Here is a 17706-nt window from a genome sequence, read left to right on the forward strand (position 1 = left end):
GTGTGGGCGCAGACGACACTGCTGTCGCAGCTCTTCAGTTCGAGTTTTGGGGAGGGGGGTTGGGGTGGGAGGGGAGAGGGCTGCAAGGAGGGGTTGACTCAGTTGGGGGGGGAGGGCTCTAGGGTTGAAAAAACAGTTGTTTCAGGTGTATCTCTGCGATGTACTACTCTTCATCTACTCTTTACTCTTCTTTCTTTCCTTTCTTTATCTACTCGCACTTTCACTCCTTCCTCTTACTTACTAATTATTCTCTACCACCGCGATGTGTGCAACGCGTCCCAAGGCCTTACTAGGCTTGCAGCGCTATCTATTGGTGCTTCCATAGAACACAGACTACCTAGGTGTGCGGAAATTCACGTTACAGTAAGACCATATCCACACAATATCTCGTGGCGGCCCATCACCACAATAATCCGAACAAATATCCATGGCTTCAGATAAGAACTTAGCAGCCTCTCTACATATTGTCTCGCTAAACGTTAAGGGGCTTAATCACCCAGTAAAGCGCAAAAAAATCTTAAATTACTTAGCCAAGACTAGAGGAGACATAATACTCATGCAGGAAACCAAATTATCCCAGATTGATGCTGACAATCTTAAACAAAACTGGATCTCACTGACACTTTGCTCCCCCGCGAATCAAAAGAAAAAAGGGGTGATCACCCTGGTTGCTAAAAAGGCAAACTTATCCCTGATATCACACTCGATAGACTCCGAGGGTAGACTGAGTATTGCACACTTTCAAAGAGACGAGGACCATATCTATGTGGCAAATATATACGGCCCTAATACAGATATGCCTGAATTTTGGGAATATATGTCGAAAGAACTTGAAAATATTCCACAAGATGAACTACTAGTGGTCGGAGGAGACCTTAACCTACCATTAGATCCCTTGTTAGACAGGCAATCCAAAAGTACATACCACCCCCCACGCGCCCACGAGGCATTGAAACGAATGTGTGCCAAATTCCACCTACAAGACTCATGGCGCCTCCAACACCCAGATGGCCGTGACTACACTTTCTACTCCCCTCCTCACAATTCTTATTCAAGAATTGATTACCTTTTGATATCCGACTCTCATACACACCTCATCGACGAAACTGATATAGCCCCCATATTGGTGTCAGACCATGCGGGTATCCATATGAAATTGGCAGGCTCCCATTCTCTTATCCCCCCCAGACGATGGAGATTCAACGATGAGATACTTTCAGTGCCAGAGAACAAATTAAGCATAGAACAATGCATACAAGAATATTTCCAGATAAACTCACAACCAGAAACAGACCCCGCCTTAGTATGGGACGCGTTCAAGGCCACATTAAGAGGGAAACTGATAGGTATCAGGGCCCGTATGAATAAAGAATTAAACTCCGAACTGGCTCTCTAGAGAAAACAATCAAGCAACTAGAGTTGCAACACTCCCGTGATCTGAACAATAAAGTTACCATCGACCAACTGACGAACCTGAAATATAAATACAACGCCATTCTTAGTAAAAGAGCAGGAGTGTGGATTAACAAATTCAAGGCATTAAGACTTTGTGAGGGTAACAAAGCAGGGAAACTCCTTGCTTCCTATCTTAAACACAAAAGGAAGCAATTCCACATAACATCGATTAGAGACCAATCCAATAACACCAAAACCAAACAGAAGGACATTCTTCACACATTTCAGTCCTTTTATGAGGAGCTCTACAAAAATAATAACCAATTCGACATGGAAGAATGTAACAAATATCTAAACTCAATCAGACTCCCACGGTTAACCGAACCTGACAAAATCAGACTAGGGGCCCCACTGACTATAACAGAAATCTCTTCCGCAGTCAAAACACTAAAGAACAATAAAGCTCCGGGGCCTGACGGCTTCACGGCCAATTTTTATAAAACTTTTGAAGGACAACTTAACCCAAGACTCCTTAAACTGTTCCATTCATTTTCACTGTCAAACAGAATTACCCCCACGATGAGTGAAGCGACAATAATAGTGATCCCCAAAGATGGGAAAGACCCCCTACTTCCTAAGAATTATAGGCCGATATCCCTCATAAATTTGGACTGCAAGATTTACGCGAAGGCTCTAGCATGCAGACTAAACGAAGTTTTACCCGCCCTAATAAATAACTCACAGGTGGGGTTCCTGAAACATCGCCTTTCTAATGACAACACGAGACTCCTATGTCATGTACTGGAGAAATCGAAAATCTCAAATGCCCCCGCTATAGCAATCACCCTGGACGCGGAGAAGGCGTTTGATAGAGTGTCGTGGCTCTTCCTCCGCCAATGCATGCACATATTCAACATGGGTGAGACTTTTATTAATATGGTCATGTCATTGTACGCCTCCCCTTCGGCTAGAATTGCCATCAACAGTTCATTATCAGAACCATTCCTTCTCGAACAAGGAACTAGACAGGGTTGCCCATTATCTCCCTCTCTATTCCTTCTGGCAATGGAACCTCTCCTCCGCGACATACAACAGAACGCAGATGTTAGAGGCATCAACTTCGGGGATAAAACTGTAAAACTTGCTGCTTACGCAGACGATATTCTGATAGTCACTGAAAACCCTGATACCTCTATAGCCGCACTGATGGATTCTATAGAATCATACTCTAAACATTCAGGCTACAAACTGAATCGGGATAAATCTGAAGTTAAACCCCTCAACATATTCACTAATAAAGAATCTTTAGGTTTATCAGGTCTAGTGTGGCAAAACAACTACATCAAATACCTGGGTATAGAATTTGGAAGCTCCATCATAGAAACCCTACTACATAATGAGAAACTCACTCTCGAAAAAATAAAAACTCAACTAGACGGATGGTCACCCCGCTTCATCACTTGGTGGGGTAGGCTGGAGACCATCAAGATGATGATTACACCGCTAGTAAACTACCTAATTACCATGCTCCCCTTAATGCTGTCCCAAGAATTTCATAATAAATTAGATAAAACTATTAACAATTTCATCTGGAAAGGGAAAAAAGCACGTATCAGCCTGCAAAAACTGAAACTAGATAAATCCATGGGCGGAGTCAACCTCCCTGACTTTAAAAGATATCAAATTGCCTTTTTAGCGAAACAAGGATCCTATTGGCTGTCCCCCCCAATGGACTACTCGCCGGAGTGGTTGGATGTCGAAAAAGCGCTTCTGGAAGGCATGCCTCCCATCTCGATCCTTTCAATGAAAGCGAATCAGATCCCATGCTCTAAACCCATATTTACCAACACCAAAATAGCCCTACTCAGAGTAGATAAACTGTTAGACTCAACGATAAGGAAATCTAGGTGGGAAGCGATCTGGAAAAACTCCTCAATCACCTACAAAGGTAAACCACTATTTAACCCAACCTGGATCAAGAAGGGAATCTTCTTCCCCCACCAACTCTATGACAATGGCTACCCTCTACCCTTTACGAAAATCCAATCGAACTTTGGGATTGATAGTTCCGACTTCTACATATTCCTCAACGTTAAAACTGCCATCACAAAAGCGGGACTGACATCCAAACACCCAGCTCTTCCCTCACTCCTCTCCTCCCTAAATAAAATAGGCCACCAGGTCTCAAGGTTATACAAATTATTGAGCCCGCAATCATCAACATTGAATACCAAAACAATGCAGTTCTGGTCGTCAGTCGCCTCCTTCTCCATCTCAGAGCTGGAGTGGTCCACGGCGTGGAGATCTTGCACAAGCCATAAAATAAGCCCTACGTTATCACAAGCCAAGTTCTGGCTCATGCATAAAGTCTTCTGGACGCCGGCTCGCCTATATACACATAAACTCAGCCCAGACGCATTCTGCTGGAACTGTAAGCGTGCAGAAGGAGATCTAGAACACCTTATACTCCAATGCGACTGTGTCTCACTGTTTTGGGAAAGGGTATTTGACTTCGCCCACAAAGTATTTAATATCTCACCTGCCAAGGAACTCCCCTATCTTATTTTCGGATTTACTAAAGAGACCCAACTCCCAGAAATAGACAGGGCACTCCTTGACCTCCTCTTTACGGCAGCTGTGAAAGTCGTTCTAAATAATTGGAAGGACACCAAAAAGGCAAGCTATGCCTGCTGGCTAAACTGGGTGATTAACCTCCGAGGAGCTGATAATATCACTTTACAAAACACACCAGGGCGAACTTCAGAAAGGAAACTTTGGAACTCACTAGATATCTACTTCAAAACCCACAAACCACTGTGAAACTTCATGCTCCCAGTTTCTTCCTACAGCTCCAGGGGGGCCGCTTATACTTTTGCACAGCTTAAATAACCAGTCACTCGTAACCGGGACTGCCAAGCCGCATCGTGGTGGACATCTAACGTCCAACTTCTTACATCTAGCTTCTCACCTCTTACATCTCACCTCTAACCTTTACCCTCTCTTTCCTTTTTCTCCTCCTTCCTCTTATCTGCTCCGTTCCTTTCCTTTCCATCTCCAACTCATTTGTTTTGTAGCCCCTCAGGAACCCAGCCTAGGAAGCTGCTTGGTGGTTTTCCATATTGTCTTCAAGATCGTCCCGAATGACCACCACCATGGGTCATAATGCATTCCTATGCTAAATGATGTGTATTTACAAGTATCGATTGTATGTACATTGCAATTTTTGATTTGTATGTTATATAACCCTGAAACGTCCAATAAAAACTTTTGAAATAAAAAAAAAAAAAAATGTTGATTAGGATCGAGAGTTGGGGCTGTGCTGGCAAGTGTCATGGAATTCCTTTTTGTCCATGGTATTCCATTTCCTGTCTTGATGGATGATGGCTCCAACTTCCTCGACCAGTTTTCCTGGCTGCCGGTTAGCATGGAGGATGTAGTAGTCATTGGGTAATGCAGCTAACATGTCAGGGGTGGAATCATGTGTCAGCCAGGCTTCCGTCACTAAGAAGACAGTTGGTTTTTCGGCCGCTAGGAGAAGAAAGATGCCAATCTTGTGCTTGACTAAGCAGCAGGTATTTAGACAGTATATTAGCAGTGCATTGTGCCTGTGGCTATTCGGACCCTGCGATTGGTGAGTAAGAGGGCTAGGTTTCCAGACTTCAGGGAAGGTTCTCCGCGTCCGGAGGATTTCGTTATGGCTCAATTTAGCGCGAGTGGCAGCGGCAAGTGCATGCTGTGCCAAGTGGTGCTGTCTGAGTACCTCTGAGGTGTATGTGAGGAATTGGGCATGGTGGCTGGCCCCTGGGCACAGACAAGCTAGCCTTTGGCGCGTCCCCTGCGCTCCCACGCTGCGGCCGGCACACATGTCTGGTCTCCGCCCACGGCTCCTTCCTCACTCAGCGTGATAGGCTGAGTCAGAGGGGAGTGATCGGATGCAGCTGGGGAGCTAGTGCCTCCTCCTTACGCGCAATGAGGTATTTTAAAATACACAAGTCATATTCGTACAATGATTAAAAGAGTTTAAAAGCAATTTAAGAACGACTCAGAAATAGCTTTCCGCATGGTAGCGGCACAATCCTAGTGTTCCCGCTCCCGCGCTGCAGCCGGCATGTGTGTCCGGTCCCCGCCCAACGCTCCTCCCTCTCTCAGTGTGATAGGCTGATTCAGAGGAGTGTGATCGGATGCAGCTGGGGAGCTAGTGTGTCTTATTCTGGAGCGTGTCTCTCATTTCTTGCCTCTGGGAGTACAACAAACTGCTCGTTCTTACTACTGCAAAAGAGGGCATTTTTTTTTTTACGAGACTCTGTAAATCAATAAGGGCTGCCTGGACTCTCTGTACAGTGTTCCTCGTTTTGGTGCACTATATAGATAGCCAGCTTCCTACAGGAAGCCTACCCATTTAGGAATATTAAAACAAAAATTAAGGGACAGCAGTGGTCCCACAGACCACTACCTACTCTTAACAACTTAATTTAAAACGTTGAATTATTTTCTTTTCAAACGTATCCTGTTTTCCTTTAAGGAAAACGGGCAGTATTTCAAAGAAAAATTAATTGCTTTATTTAAAAGCAATTACAGACACTGTGGTATGCTGACCCCAGCAGGCAAGACAATCATTTCTAGTGAGTTGCAAACAGCAACCTACCTCAAAACATTTATGAGGTACGTTGATTTGCGACCCATCAGGAATACCTAATTTAGAATGAAAAGTTTCGTAAATTATCAATAGTAATTAGTAAATCGCTATTCCTAATGTTGGTACATCTGGACCTAAAGTCAATCGTTTTGTCTACAGAGGCTTAACTGTAAGATATGTAAGAGTTTGGTTTTCTGACAGACATGACAACAATTGATAATGGGGAGAGGCGTGGAGATAGTAAGCTTTAAACAACACTCCCTATAATGTCAAAAGTCACCAACCTAAAATCTCCACTATGCAGGCAACTTATGATATGACAGTAGTAAGAAAGTTATGACCTAGCACACTGTAGCTGTAATTTCACCTCACTAATACAAACTAACAATGAAAGTTACTGTAGCGTACTAATGTAGTACCTTGGAATGCTGCATGAGGTAGTCTCCTTTGCACTGGCAGCAGGAGCGGATTCCACATCTGAGGTATTTGATGACTCTACAGTATTTTCACCCAACCTAAAACAAAGAAACAAGATGTGACCAAGCACTAACAAGCCAATGGGGTTTTGCACAGAATGTACAGGAAGCATGTACGATTTTGCAACATTTTCTTTAACAGGAGTGATTTTTGCAGTCCCATTAAGTACTGGCTGCAGCAGCCTTTCCATTAAACACGAGCCAACAAGACTGAAACTGGTCTGCGGTTGTTTGTTCTGTTCAGAGCAGACATGGCCTGGCAATTGAGCTAAACCTTTGGAGCTGGAACAAGGTAAACTTGAATTTTATTTCGTATCTGGGGTGGCTCAATAAGCAACACATTTAATGAGTGCAGCTCACAGTAATTAAAAGCACTACTTTCTCACTTCACTGGATGGATGGATGGAAATGGCAATAGGCTTATATAGGTGGGTATTAGGCAAAGCCAATACAAAAAGGAGTCAAGAGGATTTGGGCTGAAGGTGCAGCTGTAGAGGACACAGAGAAAAACACCCAGCATAAGACTTCAAAGAAGGGGTGGACATAGTGTCCCATTATGTACACCAGACTCCTGGAATTGGAACAGTGGAAGGAAGGAGGTACAGTGAGTTGTGCAGGCAGGAGCATAATCACATCATAGCTAAGCTGGCTGGATATGCTCACTGTTATATCATCTTGTAATGTGACCATGTGAAAATGTTCTGATAGTATTAGGAGACTGAGTTTCCGCAGATCCCGAATAAGTTTTTGTAATGTAATGATGCGTATCACGCCGCGTGTTACATCTCGCGGCGTGTGTCCATTTTCATTAGGAGGCTTGGCTCGTGTTGAGTTCACGAGCCACAGCCCGTGTTTGTATTTGTTATGTTTCAAATGTGTTGTTCACGAGCCACAGCCCGTGCATGTAATTGTTATGCTTTAAACGTGTGGTCTCCCGTGCATGGTCGGCTGAGTCCTTCGGTTAGCCATTGTAACCGTTGGCTTCTCGATGACAAGACGCTCATGTACGGGTGGAGTTATTTACCTTGGATTAAACTTCACTTTCTGATCCAAATCAAGTCTCCTGTCCATTCATCACATATTTTGGCGACGATCGGGAGACTCCACCCTACCTACGCTGATTTTTCTTCTTTATTCGGCACCTCATCGTCAGCGTTGTCATCAAAGGTCTCCTGCTTAATAAAAGGCAGTCGAGGTTTCCTGCTTCTTCAAAAGGCACTCGATCTTAATAGGCTATTGGAAGCCTTAACCGTTCCTTCAATCAGCGGGTTTGTTTTCCTCATTTTCCTCAACAAACCTCGCCTATTGGTCGGTTACAATCTGCTGAATTCATGAGCTTCTGGCAAACATAGGCGACGCAAAATGGTTTTCGATCTTAGGTCAGCGTACCATCAGGTGTCTTTGGCTAAGGAATCCCAAGAACTTACTTCTTTTATCACCCCATTTGGAGCTTTCAAATTTCTTCGCCTTCCTTTTGGTTTAGCGTCCGCTGGTAGTGTTTTCCAGAAGCTGATGGATGTATTATTCCAGGGGATAGCAGGTGTACAGGCATACCTTGATGATATTTTGATTTTTGCCAAAACATTAGACGAGCATAATGTCATTCTCAGAAATGTTCTTTCAATTTTAATGTCTAGGAATATGACGGTCCGTACTGATAAATGCAAATTTGCAGTGAATAAAATTGAATACTTGGGACATACGGTCTCAAACCAAGGTATCACCCCCAAATTTTCGGTTATTAGAGCCATTGAGGATGCAAAGCCCCCTCCGGATAAAGATGCTTTACGATCTTTCCTTGGGCTAGCAGAGTATTATGCTAGGTTTGTTCAATCATACTCCCAACTAGTTGAACCTTTAAGGCGTCTTTTGAGGAAAGGGTCCAATTTTATTTGGACGGAGGAGTTGAACAAGGTTTTTTGTGAGATTAAGAAAATGATTGTTTCTGCAAAGGCCATACATGCTTTCAGGGAGGATGCCGTCTCCGTTATCACTGTAGATGCAAGTATTTCTGGACTAGGGGCAGTTCTTACACAGAAAGTTAATGGTCAGGAGCAAACAGTGGCGTTTGCGTCTAGAGCACTTAAAGACTTTGAACAAAGATATAGCACAATTGAGAGGGAAGCCCTGGCTTGTGCATGGGCGGTCCACAAGTTTAAAATGTACATTTGGGGTAGAAGATTCGAGTTGGTCACTGACCACAAACCCCTAATTTATATCTTTAATAAGTCCAATTCAGCTTCCATGTCAGCACGGCTTATGAGATTAGTTTCAAAATTGCAGGAATTTAACTTTACCGTTAAGCATATTGTAGGAGGCAAGAACTTTCGGGCTGATTGCTTATCCAGGATGGCTATGGTCAAGGATGACGAGGAGGACTTTTTAGTGGAGGATGTAGAATGTGTAACGGTTGTGGACGCTGTGGATGAAATTAGCGATGTGATCTCAGAGAATGATTGGAAGGAAGCCACCACTTTGGACAATGTGCTGTTGAAAGTTGTTGAGTTTACCACTCATTGTTGGCCCGAGCCCAGGGGTTTGAGTGGGGATTTGCGTAGTTTTGCCCAAATTGCAGAGGAACTTTCCGTTGAGAACGGTATAGTTCGGAGAGGTGAGAAATGTGTTCCCCCTTTTAAATTAAGGGAATCCATTATTAATAAGGCACATCAAGGTCACTTAGGGGCGACTAAGACATCCATGCGTATTAAACAACACTATTGGTGGCCATCAATAGATTCCCAAGTCAAGAATTTGATTGACTCTTGCCCGGAGTGTTTGTTGTCCGACAAACATTGGCGCACGTTAAAAGTACCTTTGCATCCTACTGAATTTCCTAACATCCCCTTGGGAGAAAGTTGGGGTAGATTTTTCAGGCCCATATTCCATTCTTCAACAAGAGAATAAGTATGTTATTCTTCTAGTCGATTATTTCTCGAAGTGGATGTACTTTGATTTCGTTAAGTCACCAGATTCAGACTCTACCATAACCTTTCTCAAGAAGGTTTTTGATTTAGAAGGGTCCCCAAGATTTATCGTCACGGATAATGGGACTCATTTTGTCTCTGATAAAATGTGTAAATTTTTGAAGCAATTGGATATTAAACAACTGAAGGTAGCTCTATATTCCCCAGCTTCGAACGGTCTTGTTGAGAGGGGGAATAAAGTAATCAAAGAAGGTGTTCAGACTGCAGTATCTTGTGGTTACAAAGTAGGTGAGTTTGTGAAGCAAAAAGTATGGCACTATAATACCTCTCCTCATTGCGTGACTGGTGTCTCTCCATTTTCTTTGCTGAGAGGGAGAATCGTTCTGTTTTATTTCCTTCTTGGTTACACCAGGGTTCTGCAGTAAAAACTGTTGATTTGGACTCGGTTAAGAAAACTGTTCTTGAGAAACAAAATCAAATGAAGTTACATTTTGATGGTACTTCAGATAGTAAATTGGTGGATGTTCTGGTTGGTGACTGGGTTTTAATGAAGAATCCTGAAAGAGTAGTTAAAGGACGCTCAAAATTTTTTGCCCCTGTCCAGGTAGTAAAAGTTAGCAAAGGAGCGGCTTTTCTAGGCAAAAAGGGTTGGTGGAATAAGCGCCAATTGGTGAAAGTGTCTGATCATCAAGCTGAAATTATCAAAAACAAGAAGTGTGGAGATAACTCTGATAATTTGGATTGGAGCTTTTGGATGGATGCTCCTTCTGTTTCTTTTGTTCCTAGTCATTCCTGTGAGCAACTTGTTCCTAGTCATTCCTTTGAACAACTTCCTGTGGAGGGCTTAGCAAATTCTTCAAATGTTGCCATTAATCAGAATTCTACGGTTTGCGAAAATGTTTCTTCTTTTGGCAGACGTATCAGGGCACCGGAAAGATATAACGAATTTGTTAGTTTTTAGACATTTTTTTATTTTTTTTTTAGTGGTTTTTCTTTTCTTAATTTTTCATTTTTGTTCACTGTTGTAAGGGGGAAGGTGGTGTAATGTAATGATGCGTATCACGCCGCGTGTTACATCTCGCGGCGTGTGTCCATTTTCATTAGGAGGCTTGGCTCGTGTTGAGTTCACGAGCCACAGCCCGTGTTTGTATTTGTTATGCTTCAAATGTGTTGTTCACGAGCCACAGCCCGTGCATGTAATTGTTATGCTTTAAACGTGTGGTCTCCCGTGCATGGTCGGCTGAGTCCTTCGGTTAGCCATTGTAACCGTTGGCTTCTCGATGACCAGACGCTCATGTACGGGTGGAGTTATTTACCTTGGATTAAACTTCACTTTCTGATCCAAATCAAGTCTCCTGTGCATTCATCACAGTTTTAGTTTCATCTTTCTTTGGTATTAAAAAATAAATGGAATACACTCCTTTGTTTTGATACTTGCGTGGGATTATTTAGATGGCCCCTTTTTGTAGTAATGCCTTTATGTCTTCTTTGAGCAGGTGTAGATGGTGTGTATTTAAGACCTGCTTTTTGGGTGGAATATTTGGTGGTTGTTGAACTAGTTCTAGGCAATACCCTTTTCTGAAACTTTCTAAGACCCTCTGGGCTGATGTAATGTTTTGCCCCAACGGATGGAATTGTAGTAGCCTTCCACCGACTGGTGTTTTGTGGTGGTGGTGGTTGGAGGGTGGGGGGTTGAGTGGCTTTGTTGAGCTGCCTCTCTTTCAGTCTTAATTATTTTTGTAGACTCCACAATAGTAACCACGCCCCTGCTGGTGGTATTGTTGTTGTTGAACGCGATTGGTGCCTGACAAACCACATCGCAAAACAGCCCTTTCGGAGGTACCAAGGAAGGGGAGCTGCAAAAGCCTCTACTTTAGAAAATAATACCAATTGATTTGGTTGTGTTGGCGTCCTTTTTCATTTTTTCAAGTTGAGTGCCTTCAGCTGGTCCGAAGAGGTGTTCCCCATCGAAAGCGACATTTAAAATATGTTGCTGTAATTCAGGTGTGAACCCAGAAATAATTAGCCATGCAGGTCTTCTGAACAGGATAGATGTGTTTATGCCCCTAGCAGCTGTGCCTGTTCCATCTAAGGCACATTTTATGGTAGCGTTTAGAATGATTTTACCGTCGTTGACTAGATTTTCCCCCTGCTTTTTATATTCAGGAAGATGTTGCCTAAGCTCCTGTATTTCATCCCAGGTTTCTCTGTTGTAATGTGAGAGCAGGCGCACAGAATTGGCACTTTTCCAATCATTGTCATAAGAAGGGATTGGCCTGATTCCACATCACTACACAGCCAATTAGAGTCTGATGATAAAACTGAGGAAGAGAAGCAGACTTTGGGGTTGAGGGAGGGCCCTCATTGTCTCTAAGGAGTAAATGGATGAGCAATTTGATAGAGGGCAGGTGACCTTAAAAGCTAGAGGGGAATGTGGGGAGGGGGTGTCAGTGAATAACATTTTAAAAAGTGACCTGTGCAAAGAACAAATTAATTAAAATCACAGGCTGCATTGAGACAGATGGAAGAGGCTAAGGCTACTGTGCAGGATATAGAAGTGCAAACAAAAAATTACTTACCCATGATAACGCCTTTTGGGATCAAGACTGACAGCATATTCCCTATCTTGTGAATTTCTTCCTATCCTCCATTCACGCTCCTACCCACTGTGCATTAGGTCCGTCCCACCCCAGTAAAGCCCTTAGAAATCAGAACATGCCAGTGTGCTGATGTCTAGTAGAAGTAACTTGTTCTTCTGCCACAAATTTCTAAAATTAGGAAGCTGGCTCTGTATATACTATACCAAAATGAGCTATAGTATGCACAGAGTCCAGTGGAATCCCAAAGGTAGGCAGATGTCAAAGTAACTAGCAACTTACTCTCTATTTGTTGTAGTGTGGGCAAGCAATAAGGCTCTATCAGAGGGCAGTTAAGCATTTGTTGAACACACTCAGACAGCAAAGATGTCATACAACATATGAACTAAGACCAATGTGTTACTATTAAAAATATTTAGTTATATTTCCTTTCTAGAACCAAGCAAGCTTGGTACAGGTAAGTGTAAATGGAACTTTTCAAGGCAGGTTGGACAATAAAAGCAAGCTGAAAGAAAATGTCTGTTACAGGTTTATAAATCTTTTCAATACAGTGGAAGGAAAATGGTACTTACCCAGTATGCATCTGTTCTTGGCATACTGAGCTGTAGAGTCATATTCTTATGCATAGATCGCCATCTAGTGTTGGGTCCGGGTGTTCGCACTTTGTTTTTGTTCGAAGAAGTCTTTCCAGTCACAAGGCAGGTGACTCTTCCTTTCGTTGATAGTGCGCACGGCATCACCTCAATCCTTAGATTGTTTTGCCGTAATGGTGATGATGGAGTTAGTAAGAGTAGTAAAGAGATGCCCATGTATAAAGTATCTAATTAAGATATTACTGCAACAGGTAAAGGTACCCGGGGAGGCGGGTCGGTGCATATGACTCTACAGCTCTATTTGCCAAGAACAGATGCATACTGGGTAAGTAGATTTTCTGTTCAAGGCAGATAGACTGTAGATCATATGCTTAAGCATAGACTACATAGCTGATATCGTCCAGAGCGGTAGCTAACCTGTAGCTGTTGAATTAGTCTGAAATAGTGTACGTAAAACTGCCACACAAGCTTGCTGTCTTGCTAACACATCTACACAATAGTGTTTTGTGAATGCGTGTGGTGCAAACCATATTGCAGCTTTGCATATGTCATCTACAGGTATATTTCCTAAGAATGCCATAGAAGCCCCAGGTTTGCATGTAGAATGCGCTCTAGGGGGAACTGTTAATGTGCGTTTAGCTTTAATGTAGCATATTTCAATGCACTTAACTATCCACCTTGCAATACTTGATTTTGATATTGGATTGCCTTTGTGTGGTGGTTTTTTTCTGAAAGGTTTTGTCCTGTCTATGTAGTATGGTAATGCTCTTTTGACATCCAAGGTGTGAAGAGCACGTAGTGCCACTGAATGTGGTTGAGGGAAGAACACAGGCAACTCAACAGATTGGTTGATATGAAAGGCAGAAATAACTTTAGGTAAAAATTTGGGGTTAGTTCTTAAAATCACTTTGTTTTGGTGCATTTGTAAGAATGGTTCTTCTATGGTTAGTGCCTTGAGCTCACCTACTCTTCGTAGAGATGTAATGGCTATGAGGAAGTGAGAAATTGTAGTTCACATTTGTGTAATGGCTCAAAAGGTCGACCCAGAAGTCTTGTAAGGACTATAGTGAGATTCCACACTGAAGCAGGTGGAGTCTGGGTGGAATGACTCTTAAGGCCTTCCATAAATGCTTTAATAGCAGACACTCTAAAAAGAGACAAATGATGTCTGTTTTGTAGGTATGCAGCAAGATGTAAGCGTATAGATATATACGCTAAATTGGAACACTGTACATGTAGCACGCAGCAAATGATGTTTTGAATTGAAGCATCTAGCGGATTGATTTTATTACTGTGACAGTAAATGACAAACCGCTTCTACTTTTCTGCTTAGCATGCTCTTGTGGGTCGGGCGCCTAGCCTCTTTGATAATATTCATGCAGTATGGCGGAAGATTAAGATAACCAAACTCTAGGATTTCAGGTGCCAGATGGCAAGATTGTGATGACTGCGATCTGGATGCCTTATCTCTCCATGATTTCGGGTGAAGATTGGGAGTAATGTGTAATTTTTGGTGAGGGACTACTAATAGTTCCAACAGGGTTGTGAACCACGGTTGACGGGCCCATGTGGGAGGAACTAGGATTAGTGTCAGGGTCTGCTGTCTAGGTAATATCCCGGACCAATTCATCCACAGCGCATTGCCTTTGGACAATGGGTGTGGATACCTGGATGCAAAGTTTGGGCATTTTGGCGTTGAGTGGCGAACAGATCTATGTCTGGTAAGCCCCACATTTGGAAGAATGGGAGCAGAACTTGAGGGTGGAGTTTCCATTTGTGTATCCGTTGCTGTTGACGACTGAGCAGATCTGCAATCTAGTTGTCTACTCCTAGGAGATGTTCTGCAAGGAGATATATCTTTTGAGGTATGGCTCATCTCCGTATGCTCTGGGCTAGCTGTGAGAGCTGGAGAGTATGTGTCCCTCTGTTTTTGTATGTGGTACATTGCTGTCATGTTGTCTGTGCGAATCAGGACAGCTTTGTTTACTAGATAAATTTGATAAGCTTTCACTGCTAAAAAATTGCCTTCAGTTCTAGATGGTTTATGTGGAGTTGTTTCTGTTGTAGAGTCCACACGCCCTGAATGGTATTTGTCTGGAGATGAGTGTGAGAAGTTGGCCTGATATATGATGCTCACTAGTTCTAGTGATCACCTTGTATCAGTCCAAACAACCCTTATGGTGCTTGGTTGTAAGTCAACCTTATAGACCAGCTATCCTAATGGTAGCATGGACAAAGCAGTCTTAGGCTAAACTCTTTTGGCATGTGAAGCCAGCTGTTTTACCACATAGAACCCCTTGAATACCAAATGAAAGGACACCACACAGGTTGTTATGAAAATAAACAATATATTTATTAATAACAAACACCTCTGAACTCTTTATGAGATCAGAGGGCTAAGCAAATGACAAGACTCTTCAGAAAAATACGATAAGTTGCACAAATTACAATGGTGCCCTAGGGGCGCGACAAACCATATACTAAGTAAATGGTATAAGGAAATCGATAGAAGAAATGGAGCTATCCAGAGGCTGTAGGATCGCTGGGACTACACTACCCTAACCGTAGGTAAGTAGCAGGAGGCCCCCGGGACGCGTGTGCAGAGTGTGAACTCACACGCGAGATGCGGGACAAAGTCAATGGACAGTACAAATTACGAAAAGGTAAGTAAAATACAGTTCGACTAGCTAGGACTAAAACGACTGGATACCTGGACACTAGGAGAGTCAATCTACCCGTGAGCACCGAAATGCTCTCGTTACCTCACCCACTGGCTGCGGGTCCAAAGGTGTGAAAGTGTGTCTGGTTTCCGCGTTGAAGTCTATGGAGCCTTGAAGAAAGATGCTGCAGGCGACCAGGAGGAAACTGTCCGGAGCGATCCAAGGGTGGATCGAGGAAGATGAAGACCTGAAAGCAGAGGGGACAATGTTCACAGTCACTAGCCAGTGACCGGAGTGGAACCAGGAAGGAACCAGATGCAGTTGTCGTGATCAGGTGAAGAGTGGACGCTTGACTCTGCAGCCACGTGGACCAGGTGGTGTCTTTGACGACCAGGATGGAGGCACGAGCTGTCCCACGCAGGCTCTCGCTGTCGGCGGTGTTGGTTTCGGAGTCGGCGTCAACAGGCCTTGGCAAAGGCAACCCACGCGGTGAGTGGAAAAGGCATCTGGTGCGGACCAGGAGGGTCCAGGGTGCTTCTCCTTTGCAGGGAAGCAAGGGCCAGTCTGGAGCAACCACACCAGCGGTGTAGATTTCGTGGATCGTCGTCTAGGAGGTCACTAGCCAGCCGGCAAGTGACCAGACAACGCATCTGGCAGCAATCAAGCAAAAGGGCCCCACGCAGATCTCATGGATGCTGGAGGGCTGATCTTCTGTGCAGGAGCTGCTCGGGGCTGGGGCTTCTCAATCCCCAAAGCACTTTCTCGACTATGCCTCTGAAGTGGTTTTGGAAGCGAAGTGCAGTTTCTCCAAGATGGCCGGTCCCACGTGTCTCGTCGCACCCACGGATCTCAACTGTGCTGCAGATGTAGGTAGAGGTCGGAGAGGTCTGGAAGTCCGGATCTCGTCGGGCTCTGAAGTCTGGTTCCGGCAGGAAGGACGACAAAGTGAACCTCTAGGACGCTTGATGGTGCCTGCTTGTGCAGGGTGGTCACTCCTTGGCCACAAGGGAGATTTATTCAGTCTTCTGTGGAGCAGAACGTCGAAGTCCAGAGCTTCTTCTTGTAGTTTCAAATCAGGATTAATCTAATTTGGAATGGGACCAGCTCCTACCTTTATTCTCCTAAAGGGAGCTGTACTATGACTAGGTCCCTCCTATGGGTGGGACCAGGAAGGGGGGTGGTTACACCACCTATCCTTTGTCCGGTTTTGCGCCAGAGCTGGGGCTGGAGTGCCCCAGCAACTGGTTTGAACCGGGGTATGCACAGGGACACCTTGTGTGCCCCAGGCATGTCTCATTCCTTTCAGCCTGTCCTACCTCAATACACAAAATCCTGTCTGGGGTGGTGCTAGCTTGGGTTTCCTCCCAAGGCAGGAAACCCTTTGTCCAGGCCTCCCTCGCTGGAAGGACTCCCAGCAGCAGGAGGTCAGACTTGTGTCTGTTGTGGCAGCATCCATTTTGAGATGCCAAGACTCGAGTTAACTTTAACCAGGGTTCACAGTTACATACATGTTGTGTCCCTCTAAAAGGGTGGAATGCTACCCCCATCGCCAGAACTGGCGAGGGGGTAGTATTCCAATTTGTATGACACCTTACTCGACATGTTTTGATAATGCTATGCCAAAGTTAGCAATAACCGCGAGGATTATAATGCACTTCAGAGTATATGGTATAGCGTTATTATGAAAACAGCTAAAGGACTTGGTTCCGAAAGCTGCAGACAGGCTCAGCTCATGCTAGAGCACCATCTCACATAATTTCAAGCACTCTGCCTCCAGGATTGTTAAGGCCTGCCATAGGAGTGACTTATAGGAGTATAAGTGTCCATTTTAGGGTTAGATATAGGTATACTATATCTAAAGCAAAGGGTGATTACACCACCTTGCCCCAGCTGTGTTACCAGCCAGTTGTGTCCGTTTAGATGGCCAGCCAGGGGTGGCATAATACATGCTGCAGCCCCTGGTAGGCCTTGGGTGCACTTATGCCCTGGGTACCTATGGTACACTGTACAAGAGAGACCCAATACCAATTAGATATGTACCTAAGGTACATGGAGTCCATTTTAACAGAGAGAGCAGGAAGCCTGGGGTCCTGGGGTCCTGAATAGCAGGATCCCAGGCCAACTAAGTCGAAAACCAGCTAAACACTAGGCAAAAAGTTGGGGGCAACCATAGTCAGGTATCCACCTTCCTACAATGAGGTCCCCAACCAGTGAGCAATGAGTCTGCTGTTAGCACTATCTGTGGAACCGGGTTGACGAATGGCTGAGCCCTAGAAAAGGTTTTGTATGTTCCACCACTGCAGAGAGCGGCAAGTGCGGCCATCTACCAACACTAGATCTGATAACTGACCTTGAGCCTGGTTCCACTGACCTGCTAAACATTCCTGAAGGGGATGCATTTGGAGTCTTGCGTAAGGAACGATGA

General features: G+C 44.2%; 1 protein-coding gene across 2 annotated transcripts in view; it reads right to left on the minus strand.

The window, feature by feature from the left end:
- The window catches only part of MTF2 (metal response element binding transcription factor 2), a 471832-nt gene that overhangs the window by 9640 nt on the left and 444486 nt on the right, over positions 1 to 17706 (minus strand). For both annotated transcript variants that reach the window (XM_086953923.1, XM_086953924.1), the window contains one exon: positions 6451 to 6546. In XM_086953923.1, coding sequence (XP_086810049.1) covers positions 6451 to 6546 — 96 coding nt within the window. The remainder of the gene's footprint in view (positions 1 to 6450; positions 6547 to 17706) is intronic.

This window comes from Lissotriton vulgaris, chromosome 1_1 (assembly GCF_964263255.1).
Source record: "Lissotriton vulgaris chromosome 1_1, aLisVul1.2, whole genome shotgun sequence".
NCBI classification, from domain to species: domain Eukaryota; kingdom Metazoa; phylum Chordata; class Amphibia; order Caudata; family Salamandridae; genus Lissotriton; species Lissotriton vulgaris.